The sequence below is a fragment of the Leuresthes tenuis genome, unplaced genomic scaffold (genome assembly GCF_036924035.1).
Source record: "Leuresthes tenuis unplaced genomic scaffold, fLeuTen1.0.hap1 SCAF_3, whole genome shotgun sequence".
Lineage (NCBI taxonomy): Eukaryota > Metazoa > Chordata > Actinopteri > Atheriniformes > Atherinopsidae > Leuresthes > Leuresthes tenuis.
Genome location: NW_027325357.1, coordinates 18,388,038 through 18,406,475, shown reverse-complemented (window position 1 = coordinate 18,406,475; position 18,438 = coordinate 18,388,038). Strand labels below are relative to the sequence as shown.

The 18,438-nt window shown below is 40.4% G+C and overlaps 1 protein-coding gene across 1 annotated transcript; it reads left to right on the top strand.

Moving 5' to 3' along the window:
* The first annotated feature begins 80 nt into the window (after positions 1-80).
* erbb3a (erb-b2 receptor tyrosine kinase 3a) lies at positions 81-18,112 on the top strand. The gene is made up of 29 exons (XM_072382268.1): positions 81-494; positions 7,283-7,440; positions 7,826-8,012; positions 8,366-8,491; positions 8,973-9,038; positions 9,289-9,407; positions 10,354-10,495; positions 10,659-10,772; positions 11,071-11,188; positions 11,317-11,390; positions 11,487-11,577; positions 11,746-11,763; positions 12,516-12,724; positions 12,811-12,943; positions 13,075-13,168; positions 13,417-13,571; positions 13,652-13,708; positions 13,808-13,949; positions 14,034-14,144; positions 14,245-14,343; positions 14,868-15,053; positions 15,172-15,327; positions 15,481-15,556; positions 15,680-15,826; positions 15,934-16,031; positions 16,156-16,332; positions 16,433-16,495; positions 16,589-16,850; positions 17,260-18,112. The coding sequence occupies exons 1-29, from the start codon at positions 407-409 to the stop codon at positions 18,000-18,002; spliced, it is 4,209 nt and encodes a 1,402-aa protein (XP_072238369.1). The 5' UTR covers positions 81-406; the 3' UTR covers positions 18,003-18,112.
* The last annotated feature ends 326 nt before the right edge of the window (positions 18,113-18,438 follow it).

Here is an 18,438-nt window from a genome sequence, read left to right as displayed (position 1 = left end):
AACGCTCATACAGAGCCCTCCCATTTGAATCAGTGTTGGAGAAAAAGTCGCTCCCTTCGCTGATTGGCTCCAAGCTGCGCTCCAATCACTGTGCTGTAGTGATTTCTCTCACACAGATTCGAGCGGGCGCAAAGTAAAGTTGTGGCTCGTCTTAATGTCAAATAGAAAAAATATAAACGGCTTTTCTCCTCAGGGATTATACCTTCCTCAGACCGGAAAGCGACGTTAAGGAATAGGAAAAACTATTCAATCAGGATTAATCGAAGTGCAGTTCACTGGTCTACATGGACAGTCTTGGATTGAAATGACCGGGGACGGGATTAGATGATAAACGGACGAAGTTTTTCTTCTTAACATGATTTCAGTGTTTGTTTCAAGCGTCACCAGCGTTGAGAATTGAACGAGGATGACCGCTCACCTGTGGAAGGTGCAGCAGGTGCTCTGCGTCCTGCTGCTGTGTGTTCTCCAACTCTGCAGCGCAGAGACACAAGGAGGTGGGTGCGCGCACGCAAGCACACGCTCACACATATTCACACAGGCACCCTCGTATTTATTTTATTCAACATGGAATATTTACGCTGTACTACTATACGGACCAGCCCCTCTGAGCACCACGGATCTGTGGGAGAACACCTGTCTCCACAGACCACAGAACCTGTTCTGCACACGTAAAACTTGTTTGCTGTGACTCACCGACCTCTCCCACGACTCGGTGCTCTTTATCATGTTTGTCTCAATTGTTTCAAGGTTTTTGCGACAGAGCCCAGCCTCTCACTACCCGAGTCCAAGTCAGAGAGGCCGAATTGGGCTATATGGATTTCAGTGGGAAAATCTTATCTCTGAAATTTCTCCTTTGTGAAACTTTAATCAATTGTGGAACAAGTAGTCAGACTTGCTGGTTAAGTAAAAGTAGGCTTGTGGTTACTTCTTATAAAGCCCATATGTTGACCTTAACATGAAGCTATCACTGGGAAACAGACAGACCCTATAAGTATTATTACAAAGTATTGGTCTATACAACAAAACTGTTTGAATGATTACAGTTCACAGTGTAAACTGTAAACTCTTCATATATTCATTCAAAGCATTTGTGGTGGAAGGCTATTCTTCACCATTTTAATGTGGTTTCCAAATGAATGAATCAACTCATTAATGAAGAAAATAGTAATGGACATAATCATTGGATCCATTAGGATACTAAATAGTTCTGAGCTTTACCTTAACAAGAAACTACTCTAAAATCCTGCTTTTTCATTTGAATATGATCATGGGAAGATATCGTATATCAGTCAAAGGGTACAATCTTTTACACATAAACTTCACAATAATTTTGATTTAGTACCATTTCAGAAGCCTGATTTTGCAAAGTGCTTTTAATACTTTTATATAAGTGAAGGGATTGTTCCAACCCCTGTGTGGCTGTTATATGGCTGAGCTGTTGTAGAAAAGACCAAAACTACTCAAGTACATTTTACTCCAGTACAGTACTTGAGTAAATTTATTGAATTTTCTGCTGAAAGTTGCGATGCGTTTGAAGAAGAGAGCTTCTGGGATTTGAATCCTGTTGTGAACGTTGGCCTTTGTGTTCTTGTTGTTCCTGCTGACACCTGGCTGCAGGTAATTCCAGTGACTGATTCTGGGAAAAACAATATGAACGTGAGATCTTGAATGTGACACTCAGGCAACAGAGCATCTGATGAACACTAAAGCGTGAAGAAGAATTATATGAAAGATCGTGTTAAGAAAGTGTTAATGCACTCAAAAAGGCATTATATTTAAATCTCTTATTTGAAAAATCAACTTGTACAGTAGATGCAACACGCTACTAAAGGAAATTAAACTTGATGCAAACTTACCGTTTCTTTGAAGATGCAGATGCTGTTGACACTACAACACTCTACAGGAGGAGAGCACTGGAACGCATCCCTTGTATTTGCTGAGTTTTGCAGTGTAAAAATATTCATACTCGTTCAAACATGTGTAACATCAAAGGATTTCTTTTGCTCGGACCATCAATTTTAAAAGAGCACATCAGCTTTATTATTCAAGTTAAATTAACTATTCATTTCTGTGGATCTATGGGGGTTTTATGCAAAACTTTAATGCTAGTGTGCTTTTATATTCTCATTGTACCTTTCTGTAATGAAGCTGTTCTTTTAATCAAACTGCTCTTCACCTTCTGATTTTGGAATGAAGTTAGAAAAACATCTTACACAATCACACTGTAAGTAAACAACACATGTATTGCCAACTTGTAGTCCTTCCAGTCTGAATGCTGCTCCGGTGCCAACAGGAAGAACAAGTGTTTTTTTGTTGTGACAAATTTTGCAACTGGATTAAATGGCTCAGATGCAGCTGAGTTTAATGTGTCAGATCTAGCATTGGAGTGTTAAGCACCTCAGAGTAAAATCTAATTTCTTAATTTTTAAGAATCTCAACACTAACAGGTGAGACCTGACCAAATAGCTGATGTGTCAAAAAGCAAATATGCTCTCGCACATGATGCCAAAGGATGATGTTAAGCAATTTAATGCGTTCAGTAAAGTCTTTCACACAGTGACATAGTAAGATAATCTTCCACTTCATTTGTACACAACCTTTGCCGTGCACCAGTGTGTTCACCATGAAACAAAGTAGTTCATGCGCTCAGGTGTCTGTCTTTGTGTTTACGCGTGCACGTTTGAGCACGCTTACCTGTGAGGTATGCAGTAATCTTTGTCCATCCTTTGCCAAGTTTCTGTTTACATCAGTCATCGTCTCAGCTGCTTTATTGAGCTTATTTATCTCCTCCTCCCTCTATTCTTTTTACCCCCTCCCTCACTTTTTTCCTGTATTGAAACCTTGGTAACAGATAAATGAAAATAACAGCTAAACCTGATCCATGCCATGTTTTCAACATGTGTTAGGTTACACATTAGCTCTGAGAACAATGAAGCTATACAGTCGGGTGTTCATGCAGCGTGTGTGTGACAGTTTATGGTAGGCAGGTGGAAGTCTGACTTACTTCAGTGTCTTTAAAGAGTGAGGAAGCACACTGGAAGTAAAGTGTCTGCAGACAGCGGGAGGTTTAGAAACACAGCTACAACACTTGCTTTGCAATCTCTCTAAATGGGGCCATTGTGTTCATCTGTCTGTCAATGTGTGTGTATTGATTCTAAACCCTCCACCCCATTCCTTTTTTCTCCATCATCCATCTGCCAACATTGAAAGTCCTCCTTTGACAGAGAAAACCCACTCAGCCAGTTGAGATTTTCAGCCTCCAAAGCTGCAGCTTGTGTCCTGTCAAAGTGGCAAAGAAACTGTTTTGTCACATTCTGTCCTGCATGTGTACATACTGGTCTGTCCCCCTCGGTAGTGGGTGGTACCTGTTCCACATGCATGCTCTTCATACTGCACATTGTGGAAGGTTCTCAAGCATACATGTTCAGTTGCTCACAGGCATTTCCCAACAAGCAGTTCAAACAGCATAGAGTCAACAACTGGAAGCATTCACTGATAGCACTGAGCTGCTCTCAGGGCTTAAACAGGGCAAGGTAAAGATAAAGATAAAGAGCTGATTGTGAACTCAATTTAAATTTTAAGTCATAAAGCTAAATAGAATAGGGAATCTAAGCAGTCCATGTTTGAGCACAACTGAATACGTGATACTGATACTTGTGAGAGCCTAAGTTGACATTTTCAGTTAATTCAGTTCAGCACAATTAAGGTTGCAAGAAAGTGCATATGAGATTGTGTGAGATCATTTGGCCAAATGTTTGGTGTCAGATCAAAAAACTCAATTAACAAGACTTTGTTGTCATTTTGGGAACCCCAGGGAAGGACAGGACAATATGCCCACAGTACTAGATCTAGTTCAAATCCAGATTAAGATTTCTATTTTTTTACATTTTGTTATCCTGTGTTTGAGAGAGGCAAGCAGGAGGAATTTTCTCACGAATCCTGTGAGAATCCAACTGTAACGGAAGGTAACTTAATCTGAATCGGACAGATTCTGAAAAATCTTAATTTGTAGGTTAAATTAAAAAAATATCCAGTCTTTTCTTGTGATCACAAGTTTTCAAGTAATACATAAACTGTAAAAACTGCACAGGTATTAACAGTTGATGGCTAAAAAAAACTTTGCAGTCAAAAAATTAATACAAAAACAGACATAATTGTGTTTTCAACGCTATAATCTTAGAACAGTGCTTGAACACTCCCAAATTAGAATCCATCCATATATTTTCTACTGCTGGTAGGCAATGATCTAAGCATCTGCCTTCAAGCTACCTCCTGAACCTCTTCCAGAGGGTTACTAATGCGTTTCCAAGCAAGACATATACCCAAAGTTTAAAACTTGGGAATATGATCAGGTTTTCCATCACTCCAATAACATGAAAGTGAGTTACCAAGAAAAGTTACATGCAAAGAAGCCAACAACACTGCTGTTTCCAGGAGAGACGTCCTGGATATCTATGACACTTGTTGCTATTATGAGTAGCACATTATTTCTGGAAAGCAAGCTTTCAGTAGGATAAACAAATTCCGTTCACCTCTGGTGTATCATGGAGGAGACAGGGCTTTTAGAGCAAGATGTGTCTAAGAATATCTAAAAAACTAAAACACATCTGTATGACTAAACACCACGCAATAGAGAGATTAATGTTTTCAATCTGTGAGTTGGCTAACTACTTCAGAATCACTTCCAGTAAAGTCAATGTTCTCAGAAACACAATAAAGTTACCCTTATCAGGACTTTCTGATCAAAGGACATGCTTGTTGCCACACACACGCACGCACACACACGCACACACACGCACACACACGCACACACACGCACACACACGCATACACACACGCATACACACACGCACACACTCATAGTCACGTCATCTCAGAGAAACCAAAAACAATCCAAAAACATATATATATATATCCAAAAACAACAAATTGTCACCACTTATAACCTAAATGTGACCATAAATCAAGGCTTAAAACTTAAACAAAGTGTGTGTGTCCGTGCGTGTGTCCACAATGACCCTAACAACATGCGCAAAAGAAGTTCACGCACTCACACACACACACCATGCTTTGACTCTGCTATGAGGTTAATAATCGTTAGTCTTTTATGCCCTTGTTGATCCTGTTGTTCGACTAGCCTCAAACAACAGTTGATGGAATGTGTTTGTGAGTGTGTTGTGAGCATATTTCTTTCCTGTGACCTAATTATGTGCGCAGTTTAACACACGTTCAAACCAACATAGAAATCATAAAAGGTACACAAAGACATTTTTCATAAAATTAATAGTGATGGCAAATGATTCATTATTATGCTTGTACTGAGGTTAAAGGATCAGTGCATCAAATAACAAAAAAGATTTGAAAAATGATCTCAGGGTTTCTATCCAGTCAGTTGCTGTTACATGCTCTCAGGTTCTGTGCGTTTTCTGCCACGTTGGACACGATATATATTTCAAGATTTATCTTTGAAGCCCATATTTTATGAAACAGATAGGAAACTTTGGCTGAAAATATGCTTCTCATAGCTCCAACTTGTCTGAGAATTATCATCTTTGTAATTTTCCTTCAGTATCAGACATAGTTGTGTCTATATCCACATGAACGCTAATAAAGAATCAGAATCTCTTTATTCGCCAAATGTACAACGTACACAGGAATCTGACCTGGTGTAACAGCGCCAAAGAACATTAAATAAAAGTTAACATAGCAGGACACGTAATAGGACAGGACAAGAAGAAAATAGGAACTCCTAATAGATTACTAATGCAGCCCAGAGGGGGACCTCAAGTCGCAAGAGTTGGAGTGTACAGTTAATATTTATTTATGAACTGTACACTAAAAAATAAAATAAAATAAATATAAAAAATTTTTTGTTTTAATTACATGACTTCAAGGAAACATGTCCATTCCATTTGCATTTGTTTGCTATCTCTACATATGGAGACTCAGAGGAATATCTTGTTTTTTTAGAGGTAAACTTGATCTTTTACAAGCACATCATGGCATATGTATACTGATATTCAACCAGTGCATGATGGGATAGCTTTATTTCCAAAATCAATATCCTCCACTTTCCTACTATGGAAATGAGATTTTGAAGTGTACATAGCTCCTCTTCTCACTTTCAGATGCAAAAGTGTCAGTGACGTCAGGGACTGTTGGTTAATGATGCTGACCTTTTGGTTTGGTTTTCAACTCATCTTAATAATGTTGATGACAGGGGAAACTGTGGCTTGGATGCACAAGTCAAAACCATAAAGATCTATCACAAAAAGTAACTTGACAGTCCCAACAAACTGTACATGATTATATTTTTGTGCAAATTATTGATTTCGAAGAACAGTCAAGCTCAGGTCTTTGTTTTTTTATGTGTTATTCCATTTTGTCTTTGGTCTCCTGACGGCATTTGAATAGCAAAGCAGCCTACTAGTGATGCTGACTGGCTGAACTCCCACAGACCATAAACAAGCCCTGTGTGTTTGTTGGAGAAAAGGACATGGCCTGCACACAATCCTAAGCTTGTGTGACACTGTTACAGTACACTGATTCATATCGAGGGAGCTGAACACAGCGGCTTGTAGTAAATGACATAAAACAGTCTTTGTAAAAACTCACGCTATCTATTAGAACTTGTATGGGACTATTTGTGTTTTTATATCCTAGCATGATCATCAGTTAGTGCTTTTCTTTCTTGTGCTTTGTGGTGCTGGGCAGAACTGATTTATACATGATAAGCAAAAATGAAAATGAAAGAATATCTGTTCTTCTACAAGAACAAAACAAGTGTGTCTCAGTATTTTCTACTCCCATTTTTTCTTCAGCACTCTGTAACATCACTTTATCCAACTGAACATAGATAGCTGTAAGCATGAGATAGGGATTGTCTAACTGCTTTCCAAAAGCTTTAGGGAGTTGTAGTTTTAAACAAACATTTCACAGACAGGACAAAATGGTGTATTCGTTGGACACTTAATTCATCTGAGGATTAATCTATAGCCACATGATAGTGAATGAAGAATTGATTCAATAGAGACTACACTACCCTTGTTCATGATAAAAAAGGTTTTACACTGCAAACACAAATCTTTTTAAAAAAGAAGAAGAAGAAAATATATACATATATATTTACTTAATGCAAGTAAAATGTGAAATAACTTGTTAATAATTGTTGTCTTAATTTAACATATCTCACCTTCCTGATATTTCAGTTTTTGCTTTAATCTGACACTGTATGTAATAAAAAAAAGATCAACAAGACCCTGCTCATTCTTTACTTTTCCAGTGGTGGTTTGCTCCGGCACCAAGAATGTTTTGAGCACAACGGGAAATTCAGAGATCCAATACAACCTGATGAGGAAGATGTACAATAGTTGTGATATCGTGATGGGGAACCTTGAGATTACCATGATGGAGCACACCAGAGACTTCAGCTTTCTGCAGGTGAGACTGTCAGCACCACAGTCTGTAGAGGGTTGATTGTAAGCTGTCTTTTCACAGGATGTGTTACTAAAAAGAATTTCTCACCAAGCTAGACAAGGATGTGAATCAACCAATGCTAGAAAGCTTCACACATATAAGGTTGATTCAGAGGCCAAAGAGAGGGAAAGCCTACTGTTTACAGAGGGTTGTGTCTCTATGAGTTCATTATGTTGCCCTCCCGCTCTTTTATTCACAGCACTACACTGATGGTAACAAACTTCATGAACAAAACACGCCTTTGCTGTCAGGATATGACTCTGAAAGCAATCTGTTACACAGAAACAGCGGAACAAGGTTGTTTTAAAAACCTGCATTTTCTCTTCTTCTTCATTTTTTAACCATACAGTCCATTAAGGAGGTGACGGGTTACATTCTTTTTGCCGTGAACGAGTTCACCCGCCTCCCTCTAGACAACCTGCGTGTCATCAGAGGCACCACTCTTTATGAGAACCGCTACGCCTTGGCTGTTATGGTCAACTACCAGAAAGACGGGCAGCATGGCCTCCAAGAGCTGGGCCTGACACACCTTACAGGTATACAAATGATACATGCTGTGTGTTTAAAGTGTGGGAGGTTGCAGTAGAGCCGATAAGAGGTCGAAGTGGCACTCTGTTAATGTTGGAGCTCCCACACCCACACAGCGCACCACACCCTCAGAATACTGGTCGTCACAGCACAGTGATGTGTGAACTCTCAAAGAAGTCCCTGGAATGTTTCATGTGCTCAACCGCCAAACTGCCAGTGTAACATGAGCTGTGGCACATTACGTGTGTTTGTATGAGGTGTAGTAAATAGTGAGTTTCAGCGTTTGATGAGATGACTCACGGGCCTGTCTAGGCTCGCTTCGCTAATTGTTCTTACCCATTTGCATGTGTCTTGCCCACAGAGATACTGGAGGGAGGCGTCAAGATCATCCAGAACAAGTACCTTAGCTATGCGCCGCAGGTGAATTGGTTGGATATAGTGAAGGATGGAACAGCTGAAATAATGATCGAAGGCAACGGCCCTGAGAGTGAGTGAAAAGTGGGATAACTGCACATTTGACCAATGGTTACATGTAATCATATCTCAGCAAGTGTAAACACAAGACTTGAGCAGCATGAGTTGGGTGTTTTCCATAGAAAAAGTATCTTTTAGCACAAACTTCCCTCTTCATGCTACCGTTTCTCCTGAAGCTCATTAGGAGGAAGAGACACTGATTAAATAAACAGATGGGGGAAAAAAAAGCAAGTAACATCCCCAGTTTGATTAGTCTAAATCTAATGGCTCATGTTAGTTGCAGCTGATCTTTGTAATGGATATCCTTTTCCTCTTAGAGAGACAGTTTATTTAAACTGTTTATGAACATCTGGGATAATTACAGTGGCTAATAACTATTCAGAGTATGAGCTGATGCTAGTGTCTTCGAAAAAGTGAGCGTAGCTTTCACACTCTGGCTTTTGTCTACTTCGAAAAGAAAAACTGCATTTGTTCATGATGACTCTACATTCCAGAGCCTTGTAACGAAGCATGTGGAGACGTGTCTTGTTGGGGACCGGGAAATGATACATGCCAGATCTGTGAGTGACATCAAAAGTTTTATCTTTAATCACTTCACATTTCAGGCAGTCACACAGTTCTGTAATGCAGTGGTTGCCCTGGGGTGTCTGAAGTCATGAGTGATCCAAGATCTTTCACCAAAGACTCATTTAAACTTCAGTATATATGTAGAGCTCTAATAAACATTTAAGGTATTACTGCAGGACATCTTTACATCAGTCTGAAGCTGCTGCCTCCGGTGTGGTAGATTAACATACATATCTCTTTCAGTGACAAAGACTGTGTGCGCTCCTCAGTGTAACGGCCGATGCTTTGGTAGAAACCCGAGCGAGTGTTGTCATAGTGAGTGTGCTGGAGGCTGTACGGGACCCCTTGACACTGACTGCTTTGTGAGTATACCCACCGTACGCCTCTAACAATACAAACAATAACAATAATACTGATATGCATCTCTCAAAAGGTACAATAAGTTACGGTCTGTGCTCACAGGATTCATTCCTGCTGGCCGTTCTCAGGTCTCATGCCAAACTGCAGCTTTTGCCATTAGAATCAGTTACAGACCTTGAAATAAAAAAAGCTGATTTCATGAATTTATCTAAAATGACCCTATCCTTAGTGTCCAGGTGGCAAAAAAAAAAAAGATTTACTTTTTACAAGCTTAACAACATGAGATAAAGTCAATTTCTTACCACTTGATAACTTTGTAATATATTCTGATTGCAGCTTCCACCTAAATGTGTTATTGCCCAAATAAAGTGACACATTATTTTTTTGTTAATTTCATCTTTATTTTAGCAGGAAAAATTCATCTTTAGAGTTTTAAAATCTCTTTTATGAGAGTGTCCTGGCCAAATTGATCAGCACATATCACAAAACAGTACATGCATAATTTACACAGCAATATACATGCACAATTTTCAAATTGTATGAATACACTACAGGAGCAACAGCAGGAGTATGACAGCATACAGAATATACCCACCTAGTTTATCCACTTTTTAATCCTCTATGAAGCGTTAGTAATATGCTGCTTGTCAGTTGTATTTTCTCAGGAAGGCTAAAAAAAAATCAATATGTCCCTCTCTGCTTTTCACTGACTGGCTTGTAATAGCTGACTTCAAACCAGTGGTGCTTCTACTGCTTGACATAAAGAAGTTTTAATATCATGGCTAATTGATATACAGCCATAGAGGTGTTTACATACTTAATTAGACTCCATGTAAACCTGGACCTGTACTTCTCAGGAAAAAAACAAATGATCTAATATAACTTTTAAAGAAAAAGAAGAAAAGGAAAAGATCATTTTGTTGTGGTAATCAGTGTGATGTTTTACAGGCTTGCAAGAACTTCAACAACTCGGGCTCGTGTGTGCCTCAGTGTCCCCAGACTCTGATCTATAACAAGAATGCATTCAAAATGGAGCCCAATCCCAACGCCAAGTACCAGTATGGCTCTATTTGTGTGGCCCAGTGCCCCAGTGAGTTCCCACACACTCAGTTTACATGCACTCACTGTTCTTCCTATATGAATGCAGCTTTTATGTTTGCTCTTCATGAAGCTGGGAATGTTTGCTGGATGTTACATGTGTTCTCTGGCATACCACATTGTGGTCATTTACATAATTTTCTGTTTTTGAACAGCAAACTTTGTGGTGGATGACAGCTCATGTGTGAGCAACTGTCCGCCGCATAAAATGGAGGTGGACAGAGGGGGGATAAAAAGCTGTGAGCCCTGTGGAGGCCTCTGCCCGAAAGGTATCCCCAACAACTAAACAGTAGCTCCACAGATTAGTCACGGCAGTTTGAACAAACTAAGCTGACTTTATCCCACTCTGGTCAACAGTTTAAGTATCTATGTAAAAGCATTATCTTTTTTAATATGTAGCATGTTGCGATGGAGTTAGTTATACAAGAACTGTATTATACACCATTGATAGTTAGTTATACAAAGGTAGAGAGTCTGTAACTGTACTTTTTTACCCCAATTTTTTTTTTTATAGTTTTACTTATTCATTTAACGTTTCCTTTTTCCTCCTCCTCATCTTCCTCATAGCATGTCTTGGCACAGGAAGTCAGAACAGGCAAACCGTTGATGCCAGTAACATAGACAGTTTCATAAACTGCACTAAGATCCAGGGCAGTCTGCATTTCCTGGTAACGGGAATAAAAGGGTAAATACAACTCATCCGTGTCCTAGTTGGTATTACTTTTCATAAGGAACATCTCAGGTTTTGGTACATTCAGTAGGTCATTAAGTATTTGTGTCTGTGCTTCATGGATGTTATTTGTCTGCTCAAAGTGATGAGTACAACGGCATACCAGCCCTCGATCCAGACAAACTCAAGATCTTCAACACTGTGCGAGAGATAACAGGTGAGTGTCTGTTGCAGATTGTGTTTGTTGTTAATGTTGCATCGTGGTATTTGCAATCTGATTAAAGCCTCTGAAACACATTGTTTCTATTTCTAGACATCCTCAGTATACAGTCGTGGCCTGACAGCATGTCCAACCTGTCAGTCTTCTCCAACCTCCAAACAATTCAAGGCAGAACACTTTTCAAGTGAGTAGTTGTTTTTTTCCACTCTTTGCACTTGAATTGTTTCTATTTCACAAGTCAACCATGGAGATGTTATGTTTTAACCTAAACTGCAGTACGCACTAAATCTTCCCAGGCGTTATTTTATATCTTTTTTAATTTCCTTCTATGTGGCATTTTTACCCTGTTTAGGGGACTGAGCACTAAAAGGTACAGTCAGAAATTTACATGCTTATTTCTTTATGTCTCGTTCATTTATTTATTTTTTTTGTCAGTTTTGGTTTATCCTCTAAGGGCTTCAGTTCTGGGATTATGTGATTAAGTCAGTGGTGGGCGTGTCTCTATCACAAGTTAAGATAATATATTCTTGTATGCTCTTGTATTGTTTTTCTTTTCTCTTTTTGGGGGTATTTTGGGTATATTGAGGAATCTCAAAGTCTGCCTGTGTTATGTGGATGCAGAAATTTGCCTTAATCTTGAAGTTTGATTCTTCATTATTGTTTATTTTGTGTTGACATCTGAATACTATTAAATTCATACAGTTGTACTGAAATATTTTACACTTAGAGTAATTTGAATTTATTTGGTCTGTATTTCTTGAGAGGCAAACTTTGCTATTAAAAAAACAGTTTCTAAGATTTTACTGATGAAACAGAAAACTAAATTCAGACTTCAAACTCAGACAATAGAAATGTTTGTAACAGCTAGCTTCACTTTGGTCTTTTTTTATTAATGGGACTTGAAATGCTTATTTTCTAATTAATTTGCAGACCTTATAAATACTTGAAATTGCAAAACCTGAAATAAGAATGTGTAAAAAAATCAAAGGACTCCAAATCTCAAATTTGTACATGGAAAAAAATATTTTCAATGTAGAATATTCAATATCATTTGTTTAGAGTCTTCCAAACAAAATGACAACTCCCTTGACTTTCTATGCACTTGCTCGTCTGTGATTTCAGGGGCTACTCTCTCCTGGTGATGAGAATCAAATCTCTCACCTCCCTCGGCTTACGCTCACTTCGGAGAATCAATGACGGTCGCGTCTACATCACAGGAAACACGAACCTCTGCTACTATGAGACAGTGAACTGGACACGTATCTTGAACTTCCGTCTACAGAAACGCGTGAACATTGACATCAGGAACAACCGGCTATCAGATGAGTGTGGTGAGTCCCATTTGGCCATATTTAACCTGATCGTCGATCATAATACATCGTCACATTATTTTCTCTTCCTTTTGCTGTGCGTCCAGCTAAGGACGGCCATGTGTGCGACTCCTTGTGCTCATCTGATGGCTGCTGGGGTCCCGGACCAGACCAGTGTGTTTCCTGTAAGAAGTACAGCCGGGGAGGGACGTGTGTGCCGGACTGCATGTTCTTAACTGGGTCAGTCTTGGCAAAATAACTCCCATTACCAACAACTATAAGAAGAAGAAGCTATGTGGTTTAGCTATACCAAGAGTTTTGGTGTTATCATGATTTGGCTGAAAGAAAGTGACTTTTTCCCTTGAATGCAGGAAGAGGAGGGAGTTTGCTACTCAATCAGGGGAGTGTATGCCCTGTCACCCTGAGTGCAAGGTCCAGGAGGGGAAGGAGACCTGCAGAGGCCCGGTAAGATATTCCCTGTTGACTAATTAGTTCACAATCAAGTTTAAACCATTATGACCTATGACGTTCTTAGAGGCACTCAAATGTCATAATGGGTTAAAGGTCAAGCCTTTGGCAGCTTTGGACATAGGCCAACCACTGCCCTCTAGTGGCATCTTAATAGACATGACTATGTGCCATATTTTGGTGTTTTGGAAAAACATGCTTTTCTTTTATCTGTCAAACAAAACTCCTTTTTTTTCCCCTTCTAGGGAGCAGATCAGTGTGTAGCATGTGACAGCCTGCAGGATGGTCCACACTGTGTCTCCTCATGTCCAGAGGGTGTGATGGGCGGAGAAGGAGTCATCTTTAAATACCCCAACAAGCAAGGTCGTTGTGAACCATGCCACATCAACTGCACCCAAGGGTAAGGCATGAACAGAAATCTGAGTGAATGTAGACATATTGTTTTCTTTAAAAATGACCCCCTGTGTTTTCTGTGTTAAGGTGCACTGGCAGTAAAATTGGGGACTGTGTGGGAATGTCTTCTCGATACATTTCTGGGTAAACTCTCCTCTCATTCAGGCACATTTGATATTATATAGATTTTGATTTTCTATCAAGTGCTGAAAGTGTGACTTTGCTTTTCATTTCTGTTACAAGACAAGCGACCACAGCCATCGTATTGGGAGTGATTGCCTTCCTCTTTGCTTCATTTTCTATTTTCGTTCTGACTATCCTGTACCGCCGTGGTCTCGCCATACGGCGTAAGCGAGCTATGAGGAGATACATAGAGAGTGGAGAAGTAAGTCATCCATCTACTTTGTGTTTTGTTGTACTGTTATATTGAATTTAGGTATTTAATAGGCTATACTATTTGTGCTTGCAGACTTTTGAGGCTTTGGAAGAGAAAGAGAAAGTCAGCGCTCGGATGTTGAAGCCCACAGATCTCCGTAAGATCAAGCTGTTGGGTAATGGAGTCTTTGGATCTGTCCACAAGGTACTTGTTATTGTGACATTTTCCTGTAAAATGTTCATCTTGCACATTTAATCTTCATTTAGCTAATACTGGAACTGTCTCTGCTCTATGTACTTTACAGGGTATTTGGATTCCTGAGGGTGACACAGTAAAGCTGCCTGTTGCTATAAAGACGATTCATGATCGCACTGGTCGACAGACCTTTTGTCAGCTGACTGATGTAAGAAAATGTAAAAAAAAGTATATACCTATCAGCCACAACATTAAAACCACCTGCTGAGTATTGTGCTCCCAACACAACTTTGACTCAATAGGATAAGAATCTCTGGGGGGTGGGGGGCCCTGTCTTATCTGGCACCAGGACATTGGCAGCCAAAACTGTGGGTCCTGTAAATTGAGCTATGGAGCCTACAGGGATTGAGTTTGTTCAAGAAAATTCCTTAGCAGTTTTTGGCATATGGAGAGTTTGTCCGCTGGACATGCTGTCCAGAGACGGTTGGCTGCTGCTCTTGGGGTGTGTGATTGATGTGAAAATATATTTGCACCAACCAGTGATACATGTCAACATAGCATTCACACGAATGCCAGCATTGCATTGTACTAAGGTTATTCTCCTGTCAGTGGTTTTAATGTTTTTGCTAGTAGGTGCGCCTGTTTTTGTGGAATACTCCTTTCAATGAAGAATTCTCCTTGAAGGCTGGCACTGAATGGGATCTAATGATTTAATCTAAACTGTCACCGCAGCACATGTCAGCAATAGGAAGCCTGAACCACATTAACGTTGTCAGGACCCTGGGTATCTGCCCTGGTGACAGCCTGCAGCTTGTCACCCAGCTCAGCATTCAGGGCTCCCTGCTGGAGCATGTCAAGAACAACAAGAACAAGCTCAGCCCACAGAGGCTACTCAACTGGTGTGTTCAAATCGCAAAGGTAAAGAACTGATAAATTAAGCTTGTCTTTTGCATGCATGGACATTCTTTTTTTTTATATACACACATATACATGTTAGGTCTATTCTACTGAGCACATTGTTATCCTCTTCCATCAGGGTATGAATTATCTGGAAGACAACAAGATAGTTCACAGAAACCTGGCTGCCAGAAATGTGCTCCTGAACAACAACTACACAGCCCAGATATCGGACTACGGCATTGCAGACCTACTTTATCCTGATGACAAGAAGTACTTTTACAATGAAGTCAAGGTTAGTTTTTTTTAAGAAAATATATTAAAGACAGACTTTCAGTGAAATTGTTATCTCCTCGACTTCAATATTATTTTTGTACACTGTTGCACCACTTCTCCTGCTGCTTTCTCTCAGCTAACCAATAGGCTTTTTTTCTGATTACATTGTTAGACACCAATCAAATGGATGGCCTTGGAGAGCATCTTGTTTCGACAATACACACATCAGAGCGATGTCTGGAGTTATGGTGAGCTTTAAAGCACCAAGTATAAGTGCCTGATTGATTACTACTGATGGTGTTTGAAAAGTGAAATGATGGTGTGTACATTTATGCTTTCACTGCACTCTAACTTCCTTTCCTTCATTTTAGGTGTGACAATATGGGAGATGATGTCTTACGGGGCAGAGCCATATGCAACAATGCGACCACAGGAAGTTCCCGATCTGCTGGAAAAGGGCGAGCGTCTCTCCCAGCCTCATATTTGCACTATTGACGTCTACATGGTCATGGTTAAGTGTGAGTAACTACATTTTTTATCTGGTGTTGCAGGTCCTTAGTTCTGTATGAGTTTCAACTCTTCAAAAAACAGTTTCAAACTATGTCTCTTCTTCTTGATTATCCAGGCTGGATGATTGATGAGAATGTCCGTCCAACATTTAAGGAGCTGGCCAGTGAATTTACCAGAATGGCCAGAGACCCACCTCGTTACCTAGTGATCAAAGTAAGACGCTCCCTGCCCTATCAGTATCATACTGTATTTTAGATTGTTCCCACTGTGGGTCATCAGAGGGTGGAAATGTTCTGCTTGTGCAATGTGCTCATCTTTATTTGCCTCGGTCTGTCAGGAGGACTGCAGCCAACAGGAGTCAGCCCCAGATGAAGTTGCCCAGCGGAGTACAGACCTGGATGATCTAGATATCGATGAGGACCTGGGAGCAGAGGAGGTGGTGGAGGGCATACCTCCAGCACCCATCTATTCGTCCAAGAGTCTCAGTCGCCTCTCCAGGATGGAGACTCACAGAGTAAGGGACACAGGTTTCTGTCCATATAGTAGTGAGTCTGTGTCTGGGAAGATGATTTTCCTCTGTATTTACGCTGAATTTTCTGTTTTTTGCGATAAAGGTTAATCCATCAAGCGGAGCCGGATACCTGCCTATGACCCCTGGCGTTGACAATGTTGGACAGGTAGCTAAAACAAGCTTTTGTGTTCTTAGACCACTTTGTACATAAACAGTCAGCAGATCACTAAACTATCAATGTTTGCCTTGCCTTGTGTAGACCTTCTGGCAGTCACGTTCTCGGCTAAACTCTGCGCGCACTGTGTCTGAGAGTTCAGAGGGCTGCGGCCCAGCAGTGGAGTTGGAGATGAGCGAACACTTCTCTCTGGCTGGAAGCCTGAAAAGAAGACGTCACAGAGAGGACAGTGCTTATGTGTCGCAGAGGGACAGCATGTCTGGGGGACCTCCAGAGACTCCCTCCCCAGAGATCGAGGAAGAGGATCAGAATGGATATGTGCTTCCAGGAGGTAGCCCAGAAAGAGGTGATACATTGATAGATACATAGATTTACAACTATTGCACAGCCACATTTTGAGGGTTAAGTCTTACACATTAAGGCACCTAAATTAAAAGGAAATAAAAAAAAGTTCTACATTAGTCATTTTCAGACAAACAAGACGTGCATCTCCAAAAGAAATCCCAGATTAAGGCACTGTCTGAAGTTATAGCAAAAGGGGATTCAGTTAATAATGATATAAGAACAAAAAGGGAGAGACCTAGTCAAAAATCAGTCATATGAGATGAAAGATCCTCCTCAAAGCTGATTAACAGTTATCATATTTTGATGAACAGATATATCTATCCCTTAACCAATTGGTTATCCTTTAAATGGGAATGCATTTTTTTTTAACTTTGTCCTACCTAACTTTATGCATTCATTTTTTGTTTCAGATCATCTGCTGTCCTCATCTCGAGCCAGGGTGGGAAAGTCTCATCCATCAGGTCTCTTGGATGATCCAGACGATGAAGAATATGAGTACATGAACAAGCAGATGTGTGTAACACCTGTTTCACTGAGGCACAACGGCCACTGGCCAAAGTCGAACAAAAAACGAACCTCCTCTGTGTCATCACAAGCGACAGCATGCTCCTCATTGTCTGTAGAAGTCAGAGGGCAAAACAGGACTGACTCAGAGCAGCAGGGATCCAGTGAAGTTAAATATGAATACATGGACATCAGATGCAGCGGAAACGAAGTAAATCCTCCAGCGCATGACCATCCTCCACCTCCAATATCAGGAGGAATGAGAGGAAAGGTGGAGGAAGGGGAGGACGATTATGTGGAGGATGGTAACTATCATTACACAAACAGTCAGCCGAAGCTGCGGCAAGCGCTTCAAGACAAGAAGGACAAGAAGATCCAAGGGAGAGATGATGGTGAGGCATATGAATACGAGGACATGGACTGCTTTGATGCCCCACCACCTGTAGATGTGGTGGTGTACCAAAACATGCAGAGAGAGGGGGACGGAGCAGTGGGTGGCACAGCGGCGCACCCATCTGGGTTCAGCTCCCAAGTAAAAGTTCGAGCTGGAGTTGGGGTGGGGGAACCTGCTGCTGCGGACAGATCTTTTGACAATCCAGGCTACTGGCACAGCAGGATGTTCCTGAAATCCAGTCCAGTGCCCACATGAAGAACATTTAAAATCTCATCTCAGGGACACAGTCATGAAGGACTTGAAATAGGAAACAGAATCGAGAGCCACATGATGTAGCCAATGACACAAATAAAAAAATAAATAAATTGACTGTAACTGTACCTTTGTTGTTTAAAAATGAAGCCCATCCCTTACAATTTGATGAGAAAAAAAAATCATCGAAGTGCTTATGATAATAGACCTCAAAATAATGAGAAACATTCTCAGAATAATGCCTTTGGTACTACTTTCTATCATTGATGCTGGAAGAGTTGGTTTTGTGTTTGTCCCTATCTTTGTCATGTGTAAAAGTCGATGTACGATACCTTCATGAAGCTCACATATGTTTTACCACTTCTCACTTGCCTTTCTCTGTAGAGCACCAAGCACAAAGAGATGAATAGTGTGCACAATTTAGTTGGGCACCCAAGTC